Below are 17,624 nucleotides of genomic sequence, written 5' to 3'. Positions count from 1 at the left end.
CAGTCCAGCACTCTAACCACCATACTGGCTACCTGCAAGTATAAAGCCTTGGTCTTATGCGATTAATTAAAATAGCTAGTTTCTGTCTAAAATACACTGGAGTACTGATTTCCAGAATCAACTGTATTTTTTATATATTTTAAGTTGTATTACTATTTAATTAATCCTTGAGAAGTTCCTCTTTTTAGTTTAAGATCTAAATTGGCGGCAGAGGCCCTTCTCCGGGAACCCTCCATGAAGGAAATTAGGTGGGTGAATACCTGGAGGAGGGCCTTCTCTGCAGTGGCGCCCCACCTATGGAATGCGCTCCCCAGAGAGTCCGCCTGGCACCGTCATTATTTGCTTTTCGGCGCCAGGCCAAGACCTTTTTACTTAAATGTTATTTTAATTGATTGTTAAATTATTTATTGCTTTTATCTAACTCTGGGATGTTTCCAATTCTGTATATTTTTGTATATTGTTATTTATTTGTTGGAAGCCGCCCCGAGGCTTATGCAAATGGGGTGGCATATTAGCACTCCAAATAAATAAATAAATAGTTTGTTGAATTTAATTGCTCCAATCTCAAACCCCAGAAGGAACATTTGTGTGTTTATACACATGTATGTATATAAAACAATGTATTTTCATACTTCGATGAAGTGCTGCTTTAAGGCAATTAGATGGAAAATGTTCAGCATCGAATGCATTGTTTATGGCTGACTATAGATGCCTGGTTGCAGCAGTTACAAATAATTGACAGGGAGTGAAACATTGCCTGTGCAGAGCAGAGCTAGGCCTGCAGTGCACCACTGCAGCCAGGTGGACGTGACACAGAGAGGTACAGCACCCAGCAGGGCTTAGAGAAGAGTGTTTAGCATCGGGAGTGCTAAAGAGCACTGCTGGACAATGAGGCTTGCCTGCTTGCCTGCCTGATGAGCATCGAGGCTTGCCTCTGAGAAGAGGGGAGTGGAGGAAAACCCCAACTTGGTCAGGGGTGAAAAGAGGATCTTTCTTCCAAAAGCATTTGGGAATATCTAAGCACAAGGGGCCGCTCTCTCCAGTAGCTGTGGGGGGGATTAATGAGCCAGTTTTCCTCTCTCTTTCCCCCTCCCCCTTGGGAGCAATAAGAATAGCTGGTTGCAACAGCCAGTCTCCTTCTGGCGGGCAACATCAGCATGACATCATAAGCAGTACCACTGTGAAGTCATAAAGGCCAGCCTCTCTCCTTCAGTCAGGCAGGTGCAGAAGCAAGCAAGCAACAGCCAGTCTCTCTCCCACCCTTACGCAGGCAGGTGCAGCAGTGTGTGGACAAAGTCTCACTGGCACAGACAGAGGCAGGGCCATTTGGGCACCCTGCCTTTCTCATGAGGTGAGAGAGCAGCTCACCCAGAGTCTCTAGGGTGACCTCAGGGTGGCCTGGCACAGAATGAGGGAGTGATAATAGCCGCAGACAGAGGAATGTGGCAGCATCCTAAGTGTAAGAGGATGACAACTTCCAGAGTTGTTTTCAGGTTTGTTTTAAGCTTTGAAAATGCACCCTGAAGCAGGAGGAATCTTGGGGAGGTCTGGGACAATGCTGTGTTGGGGGCAGAACACACCATCTATTCTGTCTGGTCTTCTCTCCCTCCATCCGAGAAGAGCCAGGCAAAGGCTTTCTAATCAAAAGTCTGTATTATGTTAAAGTTGACCATCCAGGTTGTCTTTGTGACACCAAAAGAGAGCATTGCAGAAGAAAAGAAACAGGCAAAATTAGAATACTAGCCATTAAAGAAATGTGGCTTAATGATATGCAGTTGATTCCAAGTTGAATACCTCTCCTCCCTTCCAGACCAAAAGAAACTGATGCCACTTTCAAAGTTTCTCCTGGAATGCCTCACTCTTCCTGATTGCCCCACTCTATGATGACACTAATGGTGCCATGTCTACCCATTCTGCATCAGCTTGCTCAGTAGACTTTCCCATAGAATTTGAAACTGATTCTCAGCAGCTGCTTGATATGTCTGTGGACCCACTGGCCTTAGCAAGCCAGCTGACAATCCCAACCCTTCCTTCTCTCCTCCTCAGTCAGAATCTCTTTGAAGGCTGTGTTAGAGGAGGAGTGGGCCCAATCTCTACATCAGTCATCACAAAATGTGTTCCTCTTCTAAAAGCTTGTTCAAAGTCTTCAAATGAAAGCACAGACAACACAATATTTTTGGAAAAAAAACCTAAGTGGGTTAAGAACATAATTCCAAACTAGATTTCATTATTTGGTCTTTCTGGGAGATGCCAATGCTGGGAACTGACTTTTTTATATATAGAGAGAGATGCTTTGTATAACCATTAATATAACACTCCTTGAGCTTTCACAGAGTAAATACAGACAGGGCACTCCTCCTTGCATCCCACCAGAATAAGCACACAGTTGAGGCTTTTCTCTGGGGAGAAGGACTCATCAAACTATGAGTTAGTTTCTGTCTACTGTATAAGCACTGCATTCCCCCCACTCCCTGCCAACCCCATTTTACAGTGCTGCTCCGTGTGCCTGAGTTTTCCTTCTCATTCAGGTGAGTACAGCAAGATGCTTAGCAGCTTTAAAGACTGTGATATAGAGCAAGCAATCAGTATTCAAATATGCAGTGACATTTTGTTAAGCAAAGTTCATTTAGGGCACATGTGCAGGGAGAAGGGAGCCTGCCAAGCAGTTATTAAGAGTGTTCTTTCCAGACCAGTAAAGTGATGTTATAAACTGTTTGTACTGGAAAGATTAATGAAAGACTAATAATGCCTGAACAAAAGTGTTGTCATGAGTAATTTTGAGATTTTCTTTTGAAGTTTCTAAAAGTTCTGTTTCCTTAGAAGTGACATACATCATGCTTATCTGTCTCATACAGCTTTTTTGCTATCTATCTGTGTGTCTTTCTGACATATAACTGTGATGGCCTATTCACACATGCAAATCACTTGATGTTGCAGTGATGAACAAATGCTTTCAGCTTTCATGGATACCTCATCTGGCTCTCTACTCCTTGGATTAAGGACATATCAGCACTACAGATTTAAACCAGTTTCACCAGTGAAATGTAGAGATAAATAAATCTGTCAGTTTTGCTTTTTCACACCTATCAAGAAAAAGAGGTGGCAACCCTAATTCAGAACTAATGTCACCGAATGCACGTAGACTCAAATCCAGACTATTAAGTGTCCTGGATGGATGAACCCAGCACTTTTAGTTTCTCCCATGTTCAGTGTTTTTAATCTCAACTTCTTTTTGTCCCAAATATGAAGAATTCAAAATGTTGGTAAATTCTTAGCATCATTCTTAGCTGAACCGAAAATCATTCCCACTGCCCCAGGCATGCTGAGAAACCTATTCTGTGAAAGAAGCTAGAAATACCTAGCAAAACTCTCAGCTTCTCACTGAACTCCATTTTGCATAATCTAATCTCCAGAAGAAGCCATATTAGTTGAAGCTAAGCTACAATCGATATATGGCTTAGTTCAGAAAGGAGTCTGCAGTGCATTGCAGTTCACTAACTCCTTGGCGTGAGGAGATACCTTCCAGTTCACATTTATTTGTGCAAAGCCACTAGTATCTCTAAAGAATGTGGCTGCCTTTATGTGGACACAAATTGTTGACACACACCTTAGTGATTACTTTAGGGTCTTAGCAGAGAGCAAGATACTGTGGGCGCTTTCATTCGCCTTTGTACAAGTACTGAAATGGAAACATTTCTATAGTCCCTCCCTGACCTCCCTCAACTGTTGAAATTTACATAAGTTCCTGGATTGTGAGTCCTGTTTTCTGGTTGCACCACTGTTCAAAGTGCTTTATACATTGGTGGCACTGTATAAACCTCTTCCCCTATTACATAATGTGGAAGTCCTTCAAGCTGACCTATTGCATGCCATAACAGGCTTAGAGAGAGCAGGAATGGGTCCTGCTGATGCAGGGACCCAGGAGTGTTCCAAGTAAATCTAGGGTGCCCTCCAACAATCCACATTTTTCAAGAAAAACAAAAACAGGGAAAAATCAGACTTGATATTTAATTGGAGGGTGATAAAAAGCAAACAGTGGCTGAGTGTGCTGCATAGGTACAAGCAGGGAGAACTTGACCAATGAAAGATGGGGTTACTTATACTGGATTTAAAGCAAAGCCTTGATACATACATGTGGGGAGGGGAAAGGGGATGTTTCTACAAGTACCACACACAGTCAGTGAATACACATAGAAGAGAGTGGGATCACACCCACTTTTTTTTTTTTGTCTGATCTTGTGCCTGGCACAGAAAGAAAAGTGCTGGCTTCCACCCCCTACCAAGGTCACAACTGGACATAAATGGGGTTACCTATACTGGACATAAATGCACATTTATGCCCCCACTCCCTGCATAGCTGTACATTCAGCTTTAGCATAAAGGGGGTCTAAACACATGTCTAAATACAGAACAACTCCACATAAACAAGAACTTTAATTGCTGCAGCTTCCACTCACATGAACCCTATTTAAGTACAAACGTGCATGTGTAAGTCCTCTTCAAAATAATGTCAAATTTGTGGCTGCTGGGATGTGGTAAGTGAGCCACTGGGGGGCGGGAGGATCAGTCTAGTACAGTGGTCCCATTCCTGCTTTATGTATGAAAAGCATGCAAAATAAGTCTCAACAGCCCATCGCCTAGGCAACATGTGAGTAAAATGAGGATTTTGCTCAGTTAGCCTCAGGTACTGGTTGGTTAAAACCCACTGTGGGTTTGTTTAAGCCACAGTAGTCTGGGTTTTTCTGTCACAGGAAGAAATGGTTTAAATAAAAGCAAAAGCTTTCCCTCTTTCCCTCTTGCACACAATGGTGGAGGAGATGGGGTGTTCCTGTGCTTGTTACTTGTCACAGCATATTCCTAATCAACAGAGTACAGTCCTATCACCCTCATGACAGATGCCTAAACTCAGAGGTGTATGGGCATTTGATACAAGTTGCAAAGCACCCAAGCAGCTCTATCCACCCATTCTGTGCCTCACACCCTTCATTTTTTCTAGACAGTCATTCTCAGCCATCTAGAGTTAGGTCCAGTAAGGGGGAGGGAAGGATGCTGAAGCACCAGTTATTATCCATGCCATTCCATGCCCCTGGAATCCCCCCCTCCCTGGAATCCCCCCCCCCCCCCCCCCCGGCACACCCTCCCCCCCCCCCCCGAAGTCCAGTTGTATCCTCAGTGGGGGGCAGAAGCCAGCACATTTCTCTCTGTGCCAGCCATAAGCAGGCAGGGCAGGGGGTTGTCTTGTGGAGTCCAAGCACTGACATTAGAGGGCATCTGTGCTCAGATTCCAAAAACCCCCCATGAGATGTGATCCTAAATCAATGAGATACTCCTTCCAAATTAGACAACTTGGTGACATAACCTGAATACTATGCAGCATTTTAAAAAGGGAAGGGAAAGTTGACAACTTTATCTGAGCATGAGAAATGTGCACGTCTGTGTATCTGAACATGTGTAGAATAAGACAGGAAAACATGAGCACAAAGGCAGAATGAAAATTAATGACAAGTGTTCGATCTTTGAGCAAAGATCACAATGATGGAAGTAGCAGCTGGTTTGACAGAGAGATATATTGGGGAATTGGGGGTGGGATGCAGTTAACTATTCACAAGTGGTGTGGCAATTTGTGGAAAAAAGTGTTATCATATAAGCAACAGAGCGGAAGGAAGAAAAAATATCAAAGAATGTGCAGGCTAAGGCATTGGCAGATAGAAAACTATACACAACCAACCACCCTGCAGCACTTTATCAGTCTCCCTGCTTCAGCTGGCGGAGGTGGTCTCGGACCCAGTTGTGAGAACTCCTGGGATGTTAGTCCTGAGGGATTTCAACTGCCATGCTGGGGCTGCTTTATCTGGAGCAGCTGAGGAACTCATGGCTGCCATAACAACCACAGGGCTGTCTCAGCATGCCATCGGCCCAACACATGAGAAAGGTCACACTCTGGACCTGGTCTTTTCAACAGGACAGGGGGATGGGGCTTCTGATGTGGAGGGACTAACATCTATCTCTTTGTCATGGTTGGACCACTACCTGGTTAAGTTTAGGTGTTGCCTCGTTTCCCCATTTGCAAGGGTGTGGGATCAATGAGAATTATCCAACCTCAGAGTCTGATGGATCCTGATAGTTTCCAAAGGGCTCTGGGGGAATATCCAGTTGATATGGCTGGTGTTCCTGCTACTGCCCAAGTCACCTTATAGAATACAGAAATGGCTCGGACTATTGACTCAGTTGCACCAAAGCCCCTCTCCCTACTCACCGAGTCCATTCAGCACCTTGGTATCATGATGAATGAGGGCAATGAAGCAATTGTGGTCTGAGGATGTGGACAAGGTGCTTGGGATGATACGTCCTACCACCTGTTTACTTGACCCTTGCCAATCTTGGCTACTTAAGGAAGCCAGTTACAGGATTGGTCCCTTAGTCCAGGAGGTTATCAATGCCTCACTGAGGGAGGGCCAGGTCCCTGCCCCCTTGAAGGAGGTGGTGATCCGGCCTATTCTGAAGAAGGTGTCCCTGGAACCAGAGGTGGCTTCCAACTTTAGACTGGTGGCCAACATTCCGTTTTTGGGCAAGATGTTAGAGCGGCTGGTGGCGGGACAACTCCAAGCACTCTTGGATGAAACGGATAATCTGGACCCATTTCAGTCTGGCTTCAGACCCAGTTATGATACTGAATCTGCCTTGGTTGCCCTGTATGATGATCTGTGCAGGGAGAGGGATGGGGAGTACGTCCCTGTTGGTTCTCCTGGACCTCTCAGCAGCTTTTGATACCATCGTCCATGGTATCCTTCTGGATAGCCTGGCTGGGTTAGGAGTAGGAGGCTCTGCATGGCAGTGGTTCCACTCCTACCTGGCCTGCCAGTTCCAGAAGGTGGTGCTCGCGGACTATGGCTCTGCGCCATGGCAACTATGCCATGGAGTTCCGCAGGGCTCTATTTTGTTCCCCATGCTCTTCAACATCTACATGAAACTGCTGGGAGAGGTCATCTGGAGGTTTGGGCTACGGTGTCATCACCGTACGCTGATGATACCCAGCTCTACCTCTTGTTTACATCTACTTCAGATGAGGCAGTGGCTGTACTGAACTGGTGCCTGGCTGAGGTAATGGGCTAGATGAGGGCCAATAAACTGAGCCTCAATCCAGATAAGATGAAGGTCCTTTGGTGAGCAGTTCGAGTTTTCAGGTAAGTGATTTTGACCTTGTCCTGGACGGGGTAGCGCTCCCTCTAAAGGACAGGGTCTGCAGCTTGGGAGTGCTCCTTGACCCAGAGCTGTCACTGAAAACCCAGGTGGCAGCGGTTTCCTAAAGCTTTGGCTGGTCCATCAGCTGCATCCTTACCAGGACAAGCACAGCCTAGCAACAGCAATACATGCTCTGGTAACCTCCTGGTTGAATTACTGTAATGTGCTCTACATGGGGCTGCCCTTGAAAACACTCCGGATACTTCAGCTGGTACAAAATAGAGCAGCCAGGTGGCTGACGGGGACCAGCTGCTTTTCTCATATAGCACCGGTCCTCTACCAGCTCCACTGGCTTCCAATTGAGGTCTGGTCCTGATTCAAGGTGCTGGTTTTGACCTATAAAGTCCTAAATGGCTTGGGACCAGAATGCCTGAAGGAACGTCTCCTCCCTTATATGCCTTCACACCCCTTAAGATCTGTGGGAGAGGCCCTGCTCCGGGAACCCTCCCTAAAGGAGGTGAGAAGGACATCTACTTGGAACAGGCCCTTCTCTGTGGTGGTGCCCAGACTGTGGAATGCGCTCCCCAGGGAGGTTTGCCTGGCACCGAGCCTGTATTCTTTTTGGTACCAGGTCAAAACCTTTTTATTTGATTGTTATTTTAAAAATTTGCATTTTATTGGTTCACAGTCACTTTTGAATTGATATGATTTATTTGTATTGGTTAATAGTAATTGTATTGTACTGTTTTATTTATTGCTTTTATGGCTATTGATTTTAATCTTGTAAGCCGTCCTGAGATGCAGTAGTGAAGGATGGCATACAAATATTTTAACTAAATAATAAGTAAATAAGTAAGTAGGGAGATGGCTAGAACGCAGGTGGAGGAAGTCTCATGATGAGTCTAATTGAACACATTTAAGAGCTCACTATTGAGCCAACAGTGCCTCCTTTATTGCTTCCTTGCAGTGCCATCCAGCTGAGTTGTTTTGAGTGGTCTAGAGCCTCCTACAATCTGCTTCTCTAGATGAGACTCTGGAGCCCTCAGCAGCTCTGCATGACAAATTTACTTTGCGCTTTGAGGAAGTCATATATAACTGGAGCTTGACTCTGCTATTTGTGCACTGCAAACTTCAGATGTGTCCAGTGCACCAACGGAACTCACCGATTCACCACATGTCTTCTTCCCCTTGCCCATTTGGGTTGATTGGGAGATCTGCTGGTGTTCCACCCTGAGTCCAGGAAGCTGTCGACGCCTGATTAAGACAGGGAGTGGTCCCTGCCTCATTAAAGGCAGTACTGAGACCTCTCCTAAAAAGTCCATGCCTGGACTCCGGGATTTGTGATAAGTACCAACACATTGCTAATCTCCCCTTTCTGGGCAAGGTGTTGGAGGAGGTGGTGTCCGGCAGCTTCAGGCACCCTGGGAGGATATGGATCCATTTCAGTTGGGCTTTAGGCCGGGGTTTGAGACTGAGATGGCCCTGGTTGCCCTGTATGTTGACCTGTGCAGGGAAAGGGATGGGGGAAGTGTGACCTTGTTGTTTCTCCTTGACCTCTCAGCAGCCTCCGACACAATCCACTGTGGTGTCCTTCTAGACAGGTTGGCTGGGGTTGGGACTGGGGGCACCACTTTGCTGTGGTTCCACTCCTACCGGGTTGGCCTCGTCTAGAAGGTAGTGCTGGGGCACAGTTGCTCTGCACATGGCGGTTGCATTATGGGGTGCCGCATGGCTTGGTGCTGTCCCCCATGCTCTTTAACATCTATTTAAAGCCACTGGGAGAGGTCATCTGGAGGTCTGGCCGAGGTCTTAGCAATATGCTGATGATGCTCAGCTCTACCTCTCTTTTACGGGTGAGGCTGTCACCATCCTGAACCTGGGCCTGAGCTTGATAATGGACAGGATAAGGATCAATCAACTGAGGCTCAATCCCGACAAGATGGAGGTGCTGCTAGTAGGGGGGGTCATCTGACCAGCTGGAGGGGCATAGCCCCATCCTTGATGGGGTCATACTCCCCCTAAGGAACATGGTCCACAGTCTGGGGGTGCTCCTGGACCTGGGTTTGTCCGTGGAATATCAGGTGAACTTGGTGTGCTTTCCTCCAGCTGCAGCAGATATATCAACTTCGTCCCTACCTGGACAAACTGATCCTGAAAACAGTTACCCATGCACCGGAAACATCCAAAATGATCACTACAATGCACTCTACATGGAGCTGTCCTTGATACCAGTTGCTATTGGTATAGAATTGCGCCTCTCGGTTAGCGATGGGAGCCCCTAGAGTGACCCACATAACACCTATATTGAAAGTTGTGTTCCAGGCCCAACTCAAGGTGCTTGTGTTGACATATAAAGCCCTAATCTGCCTGGCGCCATCATTATTTGTTTTTCAGCACCAGGTGAAGACCTTTTTATTTAAACGTCATTTTAATTGTTAACAATATTTACTTATTTATCTGGCCAGGGTGACTTCTTTTCTTTTATAACTTTTCTAGCTCCTTTTATATCATTTATATTTTTTATTTATTTTTTATTATTAATTTTAATTTTATATTGTTACTTTTGTATTGTATTGTATTTTATTGTGTTGTAAGCTGCCCCGAGGCTTCGGCAAGGGGCGGCATAGAAATGTTCTAATAATAATAATAATAAACGGCTTAGGCCATGGTTACTTCAGGGAGTGCCTACACCCATATATTGCTACCACCCTTTGAGATCTATGCAGGGGGCCCTCCTGCATGAACATTCCCCTAGAGAAGTGAAAAAGATGGCTGCTAGGAAGAGGGCCTTTTCTGAAGCTGCCCCCCCCCCCCCATATTTGTAATGCTCTCCCAAAGGAGATTCTCCTGGTGCCTTCTTTATACTCTTTTCAGTGCCAGGAAAAGACCTTTCTTTTAAAAAAAATTAATGGTTGATAGTCGTATTTTTGATTGCATTTTATTAGTATTGTATTTTTAATTGCTGTAATTGGTTTTGTGTTTTTCATATACTGGTTTTTATCTTTTGATTGTGAACTGCCCAGAGGGAGGCATACCAATGTTATACATACATAAATAAAATATCCAAATTAGAACACAAGCAATCAGTAGCTCTAAGATGAAAGGTATGCACTTAAATAAGGGAGAATAAAAACTTTGAATGTAAGTGCAAATATAGAAAATGTCACCATATTAGTTGATTTTAATACATAGCTTTATCTGAGAACAGGCAACAAAGCAGCGTAAAAATGGAACAAACAAGTAAATACAAGTTTGAGCAACAATTTACATGAGCATATTCAAGTTACTCCGGTATGATATTTAGCAAGAAATTTATACAAAATGGCACAATTCCAAAAAGCTCTTTCCTACCTCCAAGGCGTTTTGTTAGCTACTAGAAGGATACGCAGGCCATATGTTGAAGGGAAGCTGTTTATTTCGCTGCTAGTCAGTGGTCTCTTGTCATCAGCTCTGGGAACACCCTGAGCTTCAAAATACTTACAGTGGTACCTCGGCTCATGAACTCAATCTGTTCCTCAAGTCCGGTCGTGACCCGAATTGGTCATGAGCCAATTCAAATTTCCCCATAGGGTTCAATGTACATAAAGTTAATCCATTTTGTATTTTTTTAATCACAAAAATTTGAAACAAAAAAACAAAGAACAACAAAGTAACAAAGTACAGTACAATAGAGAACACAATAGAGAAGTGTGGGGAGGTTAATGTTTGGTGGGAGAGTCCAATCAATAATCATGCAATAGCCATCCTGCTCGGGGAGATGGCCGCAATCATGATGGTGCTCGTGCAGGGAAGACAGGCATGATCGCAATCGCCATGGTGCCCAGCAGGGGGAGGGGGTGGGGAGACAGGGGCAATGGCGATCATGCTTGTGTGGCAACATGGCCACAATCGTGGTTATCACCCAATGCAGAGTTCCCAAACTGAGGCAATTTTTTTCTGAAAGTTCTGTTCGCAACCCGATTTGGTTGTGAACTGAGGCATTCATGAGCTGAGGTACCACTGCACATTGATATCATAGTTTTAGTTTTTATTGCCATTTCCCTTTCACAGAATTCTCACCATTTTGTTGATTGATAGGAGATTCCCCCAATCTTTTCTTAACAAAATAATTCACAGGCAACGTTTTGAAGTTGTATTGGGTGAAAGAAAAATGTAACATGAAAGGAAAATGGATTGGCAGCTAAAGCAACTGTGCTGAGCTGGGATACAGTGAAATTTATTAAAGGGGCAAAAATAGATCCTTGGAAATGTGATTTCAAAACATACTCCAAGTAGAGAAAAGTAATAGTTCCCAAAGCAAAACAAGTATTATGGTAATTCTTGTTTGCAAAAGAATCTGAGAAAGGACACGTCAAACCTGTATCTTTGAAATCTCATTTTGTTGATTTCAATAAATATATCCCTTTGTGTAATTCCTTCATTTGCATTCATAGCGATTTTTCCTTTTCTTGTATTTCACCTCCACTTGCTTTTACTGGTATGGGAAAAAAGAGGAAAAAGAGATACAAAATTCCTATAGTTACTGTTAGGCTTTATAATGATTGTTTGTTTACTTAATAGAATATGAGAAATTAATTTTAGCCTGTTGATTCAGATTAACCCAGTTCATACCTGCCAGAGTGAGAATGGGCTCAAAATGCAATCTGCAGTTGAAGTTCACACCTTACTGAACTTCTAATGCGATTCACAGACTTAAAAAATCTGTTTGATAGGCCACATGCATGCATATATTTGAAACTTGTGCATAAAAATATGGACTAAAAATTGTACACAAACATGCTTTAATCAATGGAAGGAAGAATAAGTTTCAAAGATGTGCATACTTTATACGTGCATTTGGAAAAATGCACATGTATATACATGATTTTCATGCAAAGGAAAGACTGCAGTCTGATCCAAGCAGAAGACTGAAGCTTCCAGGTAGAATTTTGGTGAACTCAAGTTTTGTTTGTATGTACTTTTTTTTTTAATGAACAGTGAACTCTCCTTGGCTTAGTTCTGGAACAGCTCGGTATTTTTAAAGTTTTCTTGGTGATTACTGGGGAGGGGATTTCTTTCTGAGTTTTCTTCAGTTCATAATATTTGCACATGAGTGTTGATGGTGCTCTGTACCGGCACCTTATTCTATTACCCTCAGGAGTATTATAGTTCCCAGAAACATCCATGAGCGAGAGCTGCTTGGAAATTCAATCCTTCCTCTTCCTGACAAAACAAATCAGCTTGGAAGCAAGAGACATGGTTGCAAGACAGCAGCTGCATAAAACATTTGCAAGAGGAAACTAACCTGAAAAAAATAGGCCTGACGGAATGGCCGATATTCACCAAATCAAAGTCTGATTGGTCAGGTACTCTGATTCACATAGTTCACAATGATCAGCATGCTAATTGTAAGCAAGCAGTTAATCATAACTGATTTCTGCAGATCTCCCTTCAAAGCACCCAGTTTTATATCACATGTATCACAATGATCAATGCGAGTATTCTCAAGAGTAACAAGGAGCCAATAATAAAGAACTTTTGTATATAAACTGACAAAGATGGGCAGTCATGCGCATTAAGAACTGGACAACTTAATTAGGTAATTACAAACTTGAATGACATTCCTAGGGTTTTGATTTCTTTTTGCTAAAATCCTGAGGCATTTTTTTTAAATTAAAACAAGTGTCAGCATCCAGGGAAAGGGCAGCTGACTAGCAAGGTAGACAGGGCATGATAAGTCCAATACACAGTCCAAAGGTCAAGCCAGAAGTCTATAGACAAGCCAAGTCTGTACAGAAAAGTAGTGTAGTCCAGAGCAGGCTGAGGGTCAGAGAACCAAGGGAGGCAGACCAGTTAGGGAGGGTTGGCACCTTGCGGGTCCAGGAGGGAAGAGGTGCAGGCAGTGTTTGGGAGTAGCAGGAACAAAAGCACAAGCAGGGAACAGGAGCAGAGTTCCAAGTCTGACAGACCAGGAAGGGCTTTGTCAACATCAGGAGACCTTTGTTGCCAAGGCAGCTTCTGAGGGGAAGAGCTGGTTCTTATGTAGCTGCTCCCCAGGTGGGACTCATGAGAGCCCTTGGCAGCTGCAGTGGATTGGGGTCAGCAACCTGCAAATATCAGGGATGTTCTGCTGGCCCTTGGCCAGCAGAGGGAGCCCTGAAGCTGCCTCGGGTCTTGACAACAAGTTTAAATAAATAAATAAATTTAAATAATACAAGTAGACAGAAAGATCAAAGTGTTGGTATGCATACATGTGCATTCACACTTTCCTCCCTACCCCCCACCAAGATGATCATCTGTGAGTAAAGCTGAGCACTACAGAAGCAACCAAGACTACAGGGGGTCTAGCAGAATGAAACACAGTTGCCATACTGCTGTTTGTTGCTACCAGGCCCAGAAGGAAGAGCAGAAGCACAGCCAGTGCCACCAGGACCTTAATAAAATGGCCCACTCCTATTTGGGTACAGTTTCCATCCTAGCCACTGCGTTTTGGAGAAGGTCAACTGTTTCTACCAAGCTGCCAGAAGTCACCTTCAACAGGGCAACACCAAGAAGTCATGTCAGAGGAGTTTATTCTCTGGGATTATAATAAAGACCATATGATCAGAGTGGTTCCTCCATTTTCCATGGGGTGAAAGAGAAACATTCTGGGAGAAAGGGAATGAGTCAATTTGGACATGAGATGGTTTTGCTAAACCAGGCTGTTAGGTTTTGGGGAGCAAGCAAGCAGGCAACTCCCTTCTCTGGGCTGTTTGTGGTACCTTTAGATCTAGGTGCAATGGCCCTAAATTGAGACCCACCCAACAGCTTATTATAGCATCTTCCTATGCAGCTTTGTTTTTTCAGAAACTGGACTTATCCTGCCCATGCAGATTGCTTATTGGTCCTTTTGGATAGGAAGGTCTATAAAAGAGCCAGTGTGGTGCGGTGGAGAAGAGAGTGGTGATCTGGGTTCTAGTCCCCACTCAGCCATGGAGCCCACTGGGTGACTGTTGGCCAGCCACAGACTCTCAGCCCAGCCTACCTCACAGGGGATAAGATGGAGAGCAGGAGGAATAGAATTATGTACACCAGTCTGGGTTCTTTAAAAAGAAAAGGTAGGATATAAAACTAATAAATAAATAACTAGGGCATCCTAATACAATTCAGCCTTAACTGAGGGACAAGGTCTTTGTGAGGTGAAGCAAGTGCCTGCATCCTTTGCTTGTCCTTTATTTCTGGCTTCTAGCTTGCTGTTCAGTCCTAAGGCAATAAAATAATTGGGTCAAGTAAAGTAATGAAAATGAATTAGATCCAAAAAGCATAACAATGTAGGTTTATCTGTATAGGCTCCAATCACACACACTCTTCAAGACTGATTCCTGGTTTGTCCTTCAGTTAGGTCAGCCTAGTTTGTCTACTGGCTCTTGGGTCCTCAGATTACTGTCACAACCAAGATATGACAGTGAAGCATGATTGTGCTACCTGAGCTTGGATTTACTTATTTTATGCTTTGTGCAATTAAAGTTTTGAGTTCAGGAACTTAAGAACTTTAGAACTCTGGGAACTTAATTTGCAAGTATGTAAAAATTGTGTGTATGTAAAGATTTCAAAACAGTGTATACAAATCATGAAAACATAACAAAATAAAGACTGTATAAAATGAAAGATGCCACCTTTCTAGACTCTGAGTTCCTGGCTCAGTCCAGCATGTCTTCCGATTGTCTTCAGCACAGTGGACAGTTCCATTATAGCTCAGTCTGTTTCCCAGAATGAATAAACTGCCCCACCCCCCGATCCCCAGATGTTAGAGCCCCTAACTTCCACTGGCACTGGAGGCACAAACTTCCACTGGCTGAGCTAATTAAAAGAAAAGTGGTTTAGAAATTTAGTCACTGTTGTGCTACTAACAAGTCCTCCGCCCTGATGCTGCTCTTATTAAATACTGTATCTAACTGAAATAAAATTCCAGTTCTTGGCCTGATGTGCAGACATGGCATGCATCACTGAGATGAATGGGTGGAATGGACTGGGACTCTCTCACCTGTGTCTAACATATTTTTCAGTGAAGCACTAACATAACTTCAGGAGATGGAATACAGTGATCTATAAAATTCCATTTTCCTCACTAAGGTTCCTGTTCCTTTTATTGGCAGTTTCAAGAAGTTGTACCTTGCCTTTTTCTCTCATCCTTTTTTTCTTGGCTAATCTGCACAGGTAGGGCATTCCATTGGAGTATCAAATGTCTTGCTACTTAACTGCTCCTTGTCTGAACTTAAGTAGGGGTAATGGGTTTTGGAAATTTAGAATGGTGGTCCTAGGAGACTTTAATGTCCATGTTCTGTCTGTCTTTTCAAGGGTTCTTCAAGTCTTCATGACCACAGTGGGACTATCCTACCATGCCAATGCATGCTTTGATCACATTCTGGACTTGCTAGGGTTGGAGACGTTGCTCTGGATTTGGAGCATTTCACTTCCTGGCAACATTTCACCTCTGTTTTTTTTTCCTCCTCCATTGATGGCACACCAGTCCTCCCTCAGAGCCAGATAGATTCTTGAGGGCTTTCAAGGTGTTTTCTCCGAGCATGTTGATATTCTCTAGCCTACAGACGTGAAGTGGGCAGTTCAGCTGGATAGCAAAGGGAACTGAAAGGATGGTCAGGCCAATCCACAGTGCAGAGCTTAGATTCATGTGCTCCACCTCAGCCATCTTTATTGTGATAGCCTTACTACTGACACACACATGGTGACACAGAAGCACTAGCCAGGCCAGAGTTCCTTTTGGCACTGCCACCATTGGCAACACGCAAGGAGCCTCCCGACTAACTAGTGAGTGATGAGGGGATTGGCTTGTGGTGCTAGTATTAGGAGGAGGGGACTATAGAGAGCAACTTTCCTGTGCCTCTCACAATCTGGGTCTCGGTCTGTGTGTGATTCCAGAAGAAAGAATGGTGCGTGCAAACTTGTTAATTTCTCTGGCTTTAGTAACAGCTTTCAGTACCATTAACTAGGGTTGAGATGGACCCTGTCAGTATCCATCCCTCCAAGCATTCCTGGTTTTCCTCTTGTGTTCTGCCCAGTTTTCTGAAGTGAGCTGATAGAGGAAGGCTCACCATCCTCCGAGTGGGACAACTGGAAACCTCCTTCTGTTTCAGCTGCAGCAGCACAAAAGGCAGCTGCAGCTGGCATGGAAGAGAACACTGCTTGGCAGTAGTTCCAAGAGGCTTTCCTCCAAGCTCCTCATGATTAGCCATCTTTGGCATCACTTGTAGCCACTCAGACAGCACATGGGTCTCAGTTCCTGCCAAGTGCCCCTCAAATACTGGGCATGCTCCCCGGAGACTTGAACTCTGAGGGAATCCAACAGATTCCTACCCCAGAGCAAGTTCTTCACACATCCCTACCATTAAGCACAATATTCTTCTGCACTGACTGTCTTGGAAGGGAACTGGGGAATCCATTCCTATCTGGGTGGAAACCAGGGTGAATCAAACAAAGCAAAATGTACATTTTTTCAGGTGAAGAGGATTATTCTGTGTGGAGACTTAGCACTTCTTACAAACCAGATTTTATCATCCCATCCCACCTCATTTTCTCATATCATGGTAGTTCCAGAGAATAGAAAGTATATCCATGTGACCTTTCAAATACGATGATCATAAGAAAACATAGCCCATCATCCTCTCTCCTTGCCTCACCAATCTGTTGCTGTTTGTGAATGGAACATTCATTGTGTGATATATCATCTTCTTGTGCTCCTGCCATGTTCCGTCATGAATTATATTAATCCACCTAAAGCTAATGAGGATTAATTGCCATGGTATAGCAAACTGGCAAGGTAGGGCATGCTGCTTGGGCAATCCCACAATTCAGCCACTCATTCATCCTTGTTTATCTGTCACTCTTTCGCTCTTGTCCCAACAGGTGTGTGCCCAATCACTGTGAACATGGAGGGAAATGCACGCAAACATGGGACAGCTTTAGTTGCACCTGTGATGGAACCGGATACAGTGGAGCCACATGCCATAACTGTAAGTGACACCTGGATTCGGAACCGACTTCGAGTGGCAAGGATAATGGGCATGATCTAGTCAACGAAAAACACTGTCAAGACCCACTAAAAACCACCTTCACTGGAACCAGCAGACCTTAAAAGTCTTGCTTAGCTTCAGTAGAGGTTTTAGAATTTTAGGATTTTTTTTCTTTTTGGTCTAAGCATGCATTGTATTGCACCCTGTGTCTAACACGCCAGACAGTCTTTGAAAACAAGAACATCATTAAAATACTTCATTTGCCTAAGCAACATTTTAGTGAGAAGGACACACCCACAGGAAAAGCAGTACTTCTCTGAAATAAAAATTTATTACCCAAGGGAAAAGCACCCCCAGTAGTTCTGCACACTTCGCCTAACAGCATTTTTACTTGCCTTTTACGGATAAAATGATACAACAGGAAAATGAAAATAGTACTTCTAGGTTTGCATA

The 17,624-nt window shown here is 44.1% G+C and overlaps 1 protein-coding gene across 1 annotated transcript in view; it reads left to right on the top strand.

Moving 5' to 3' along the window:
* Positions 1–17,624, top strand: part of CNTNAP2 (contactin associated protein 2) — an 870,382-nt gene that overhangs the window by 418,936 nt on the left and 433,822 nt on the right. The window contains exon 13 of the mRNA XM_044419123.1: positions 17,065–17,171. Coding sequence (XP_044275058.1) covers positions 17,065–17,171 — 107 coding nt within the window. The remainder of the gene's footprint in view (positions 1–17,064; positions 17,172–17,624) is intronic.

Source organism: Varanus komodoensis, unplaced genomic scaffold (assembly GCF_004798865.1).
Source record: "Varanus komodoensis strain SLA01 unplaced genomic scaffold, ASM479886v1 scaffold10, whole genome shotgun sequence".
NCBI classification, from domain to species: Eukaryota; Metazoa; Chordata; class Lepidosauria; order Squamata; family Varanidae; genus Varanus; species Varanus komodoensis.
This window is presented reverse-complemented; position numbering and strand designations above follow the sequence as displayed.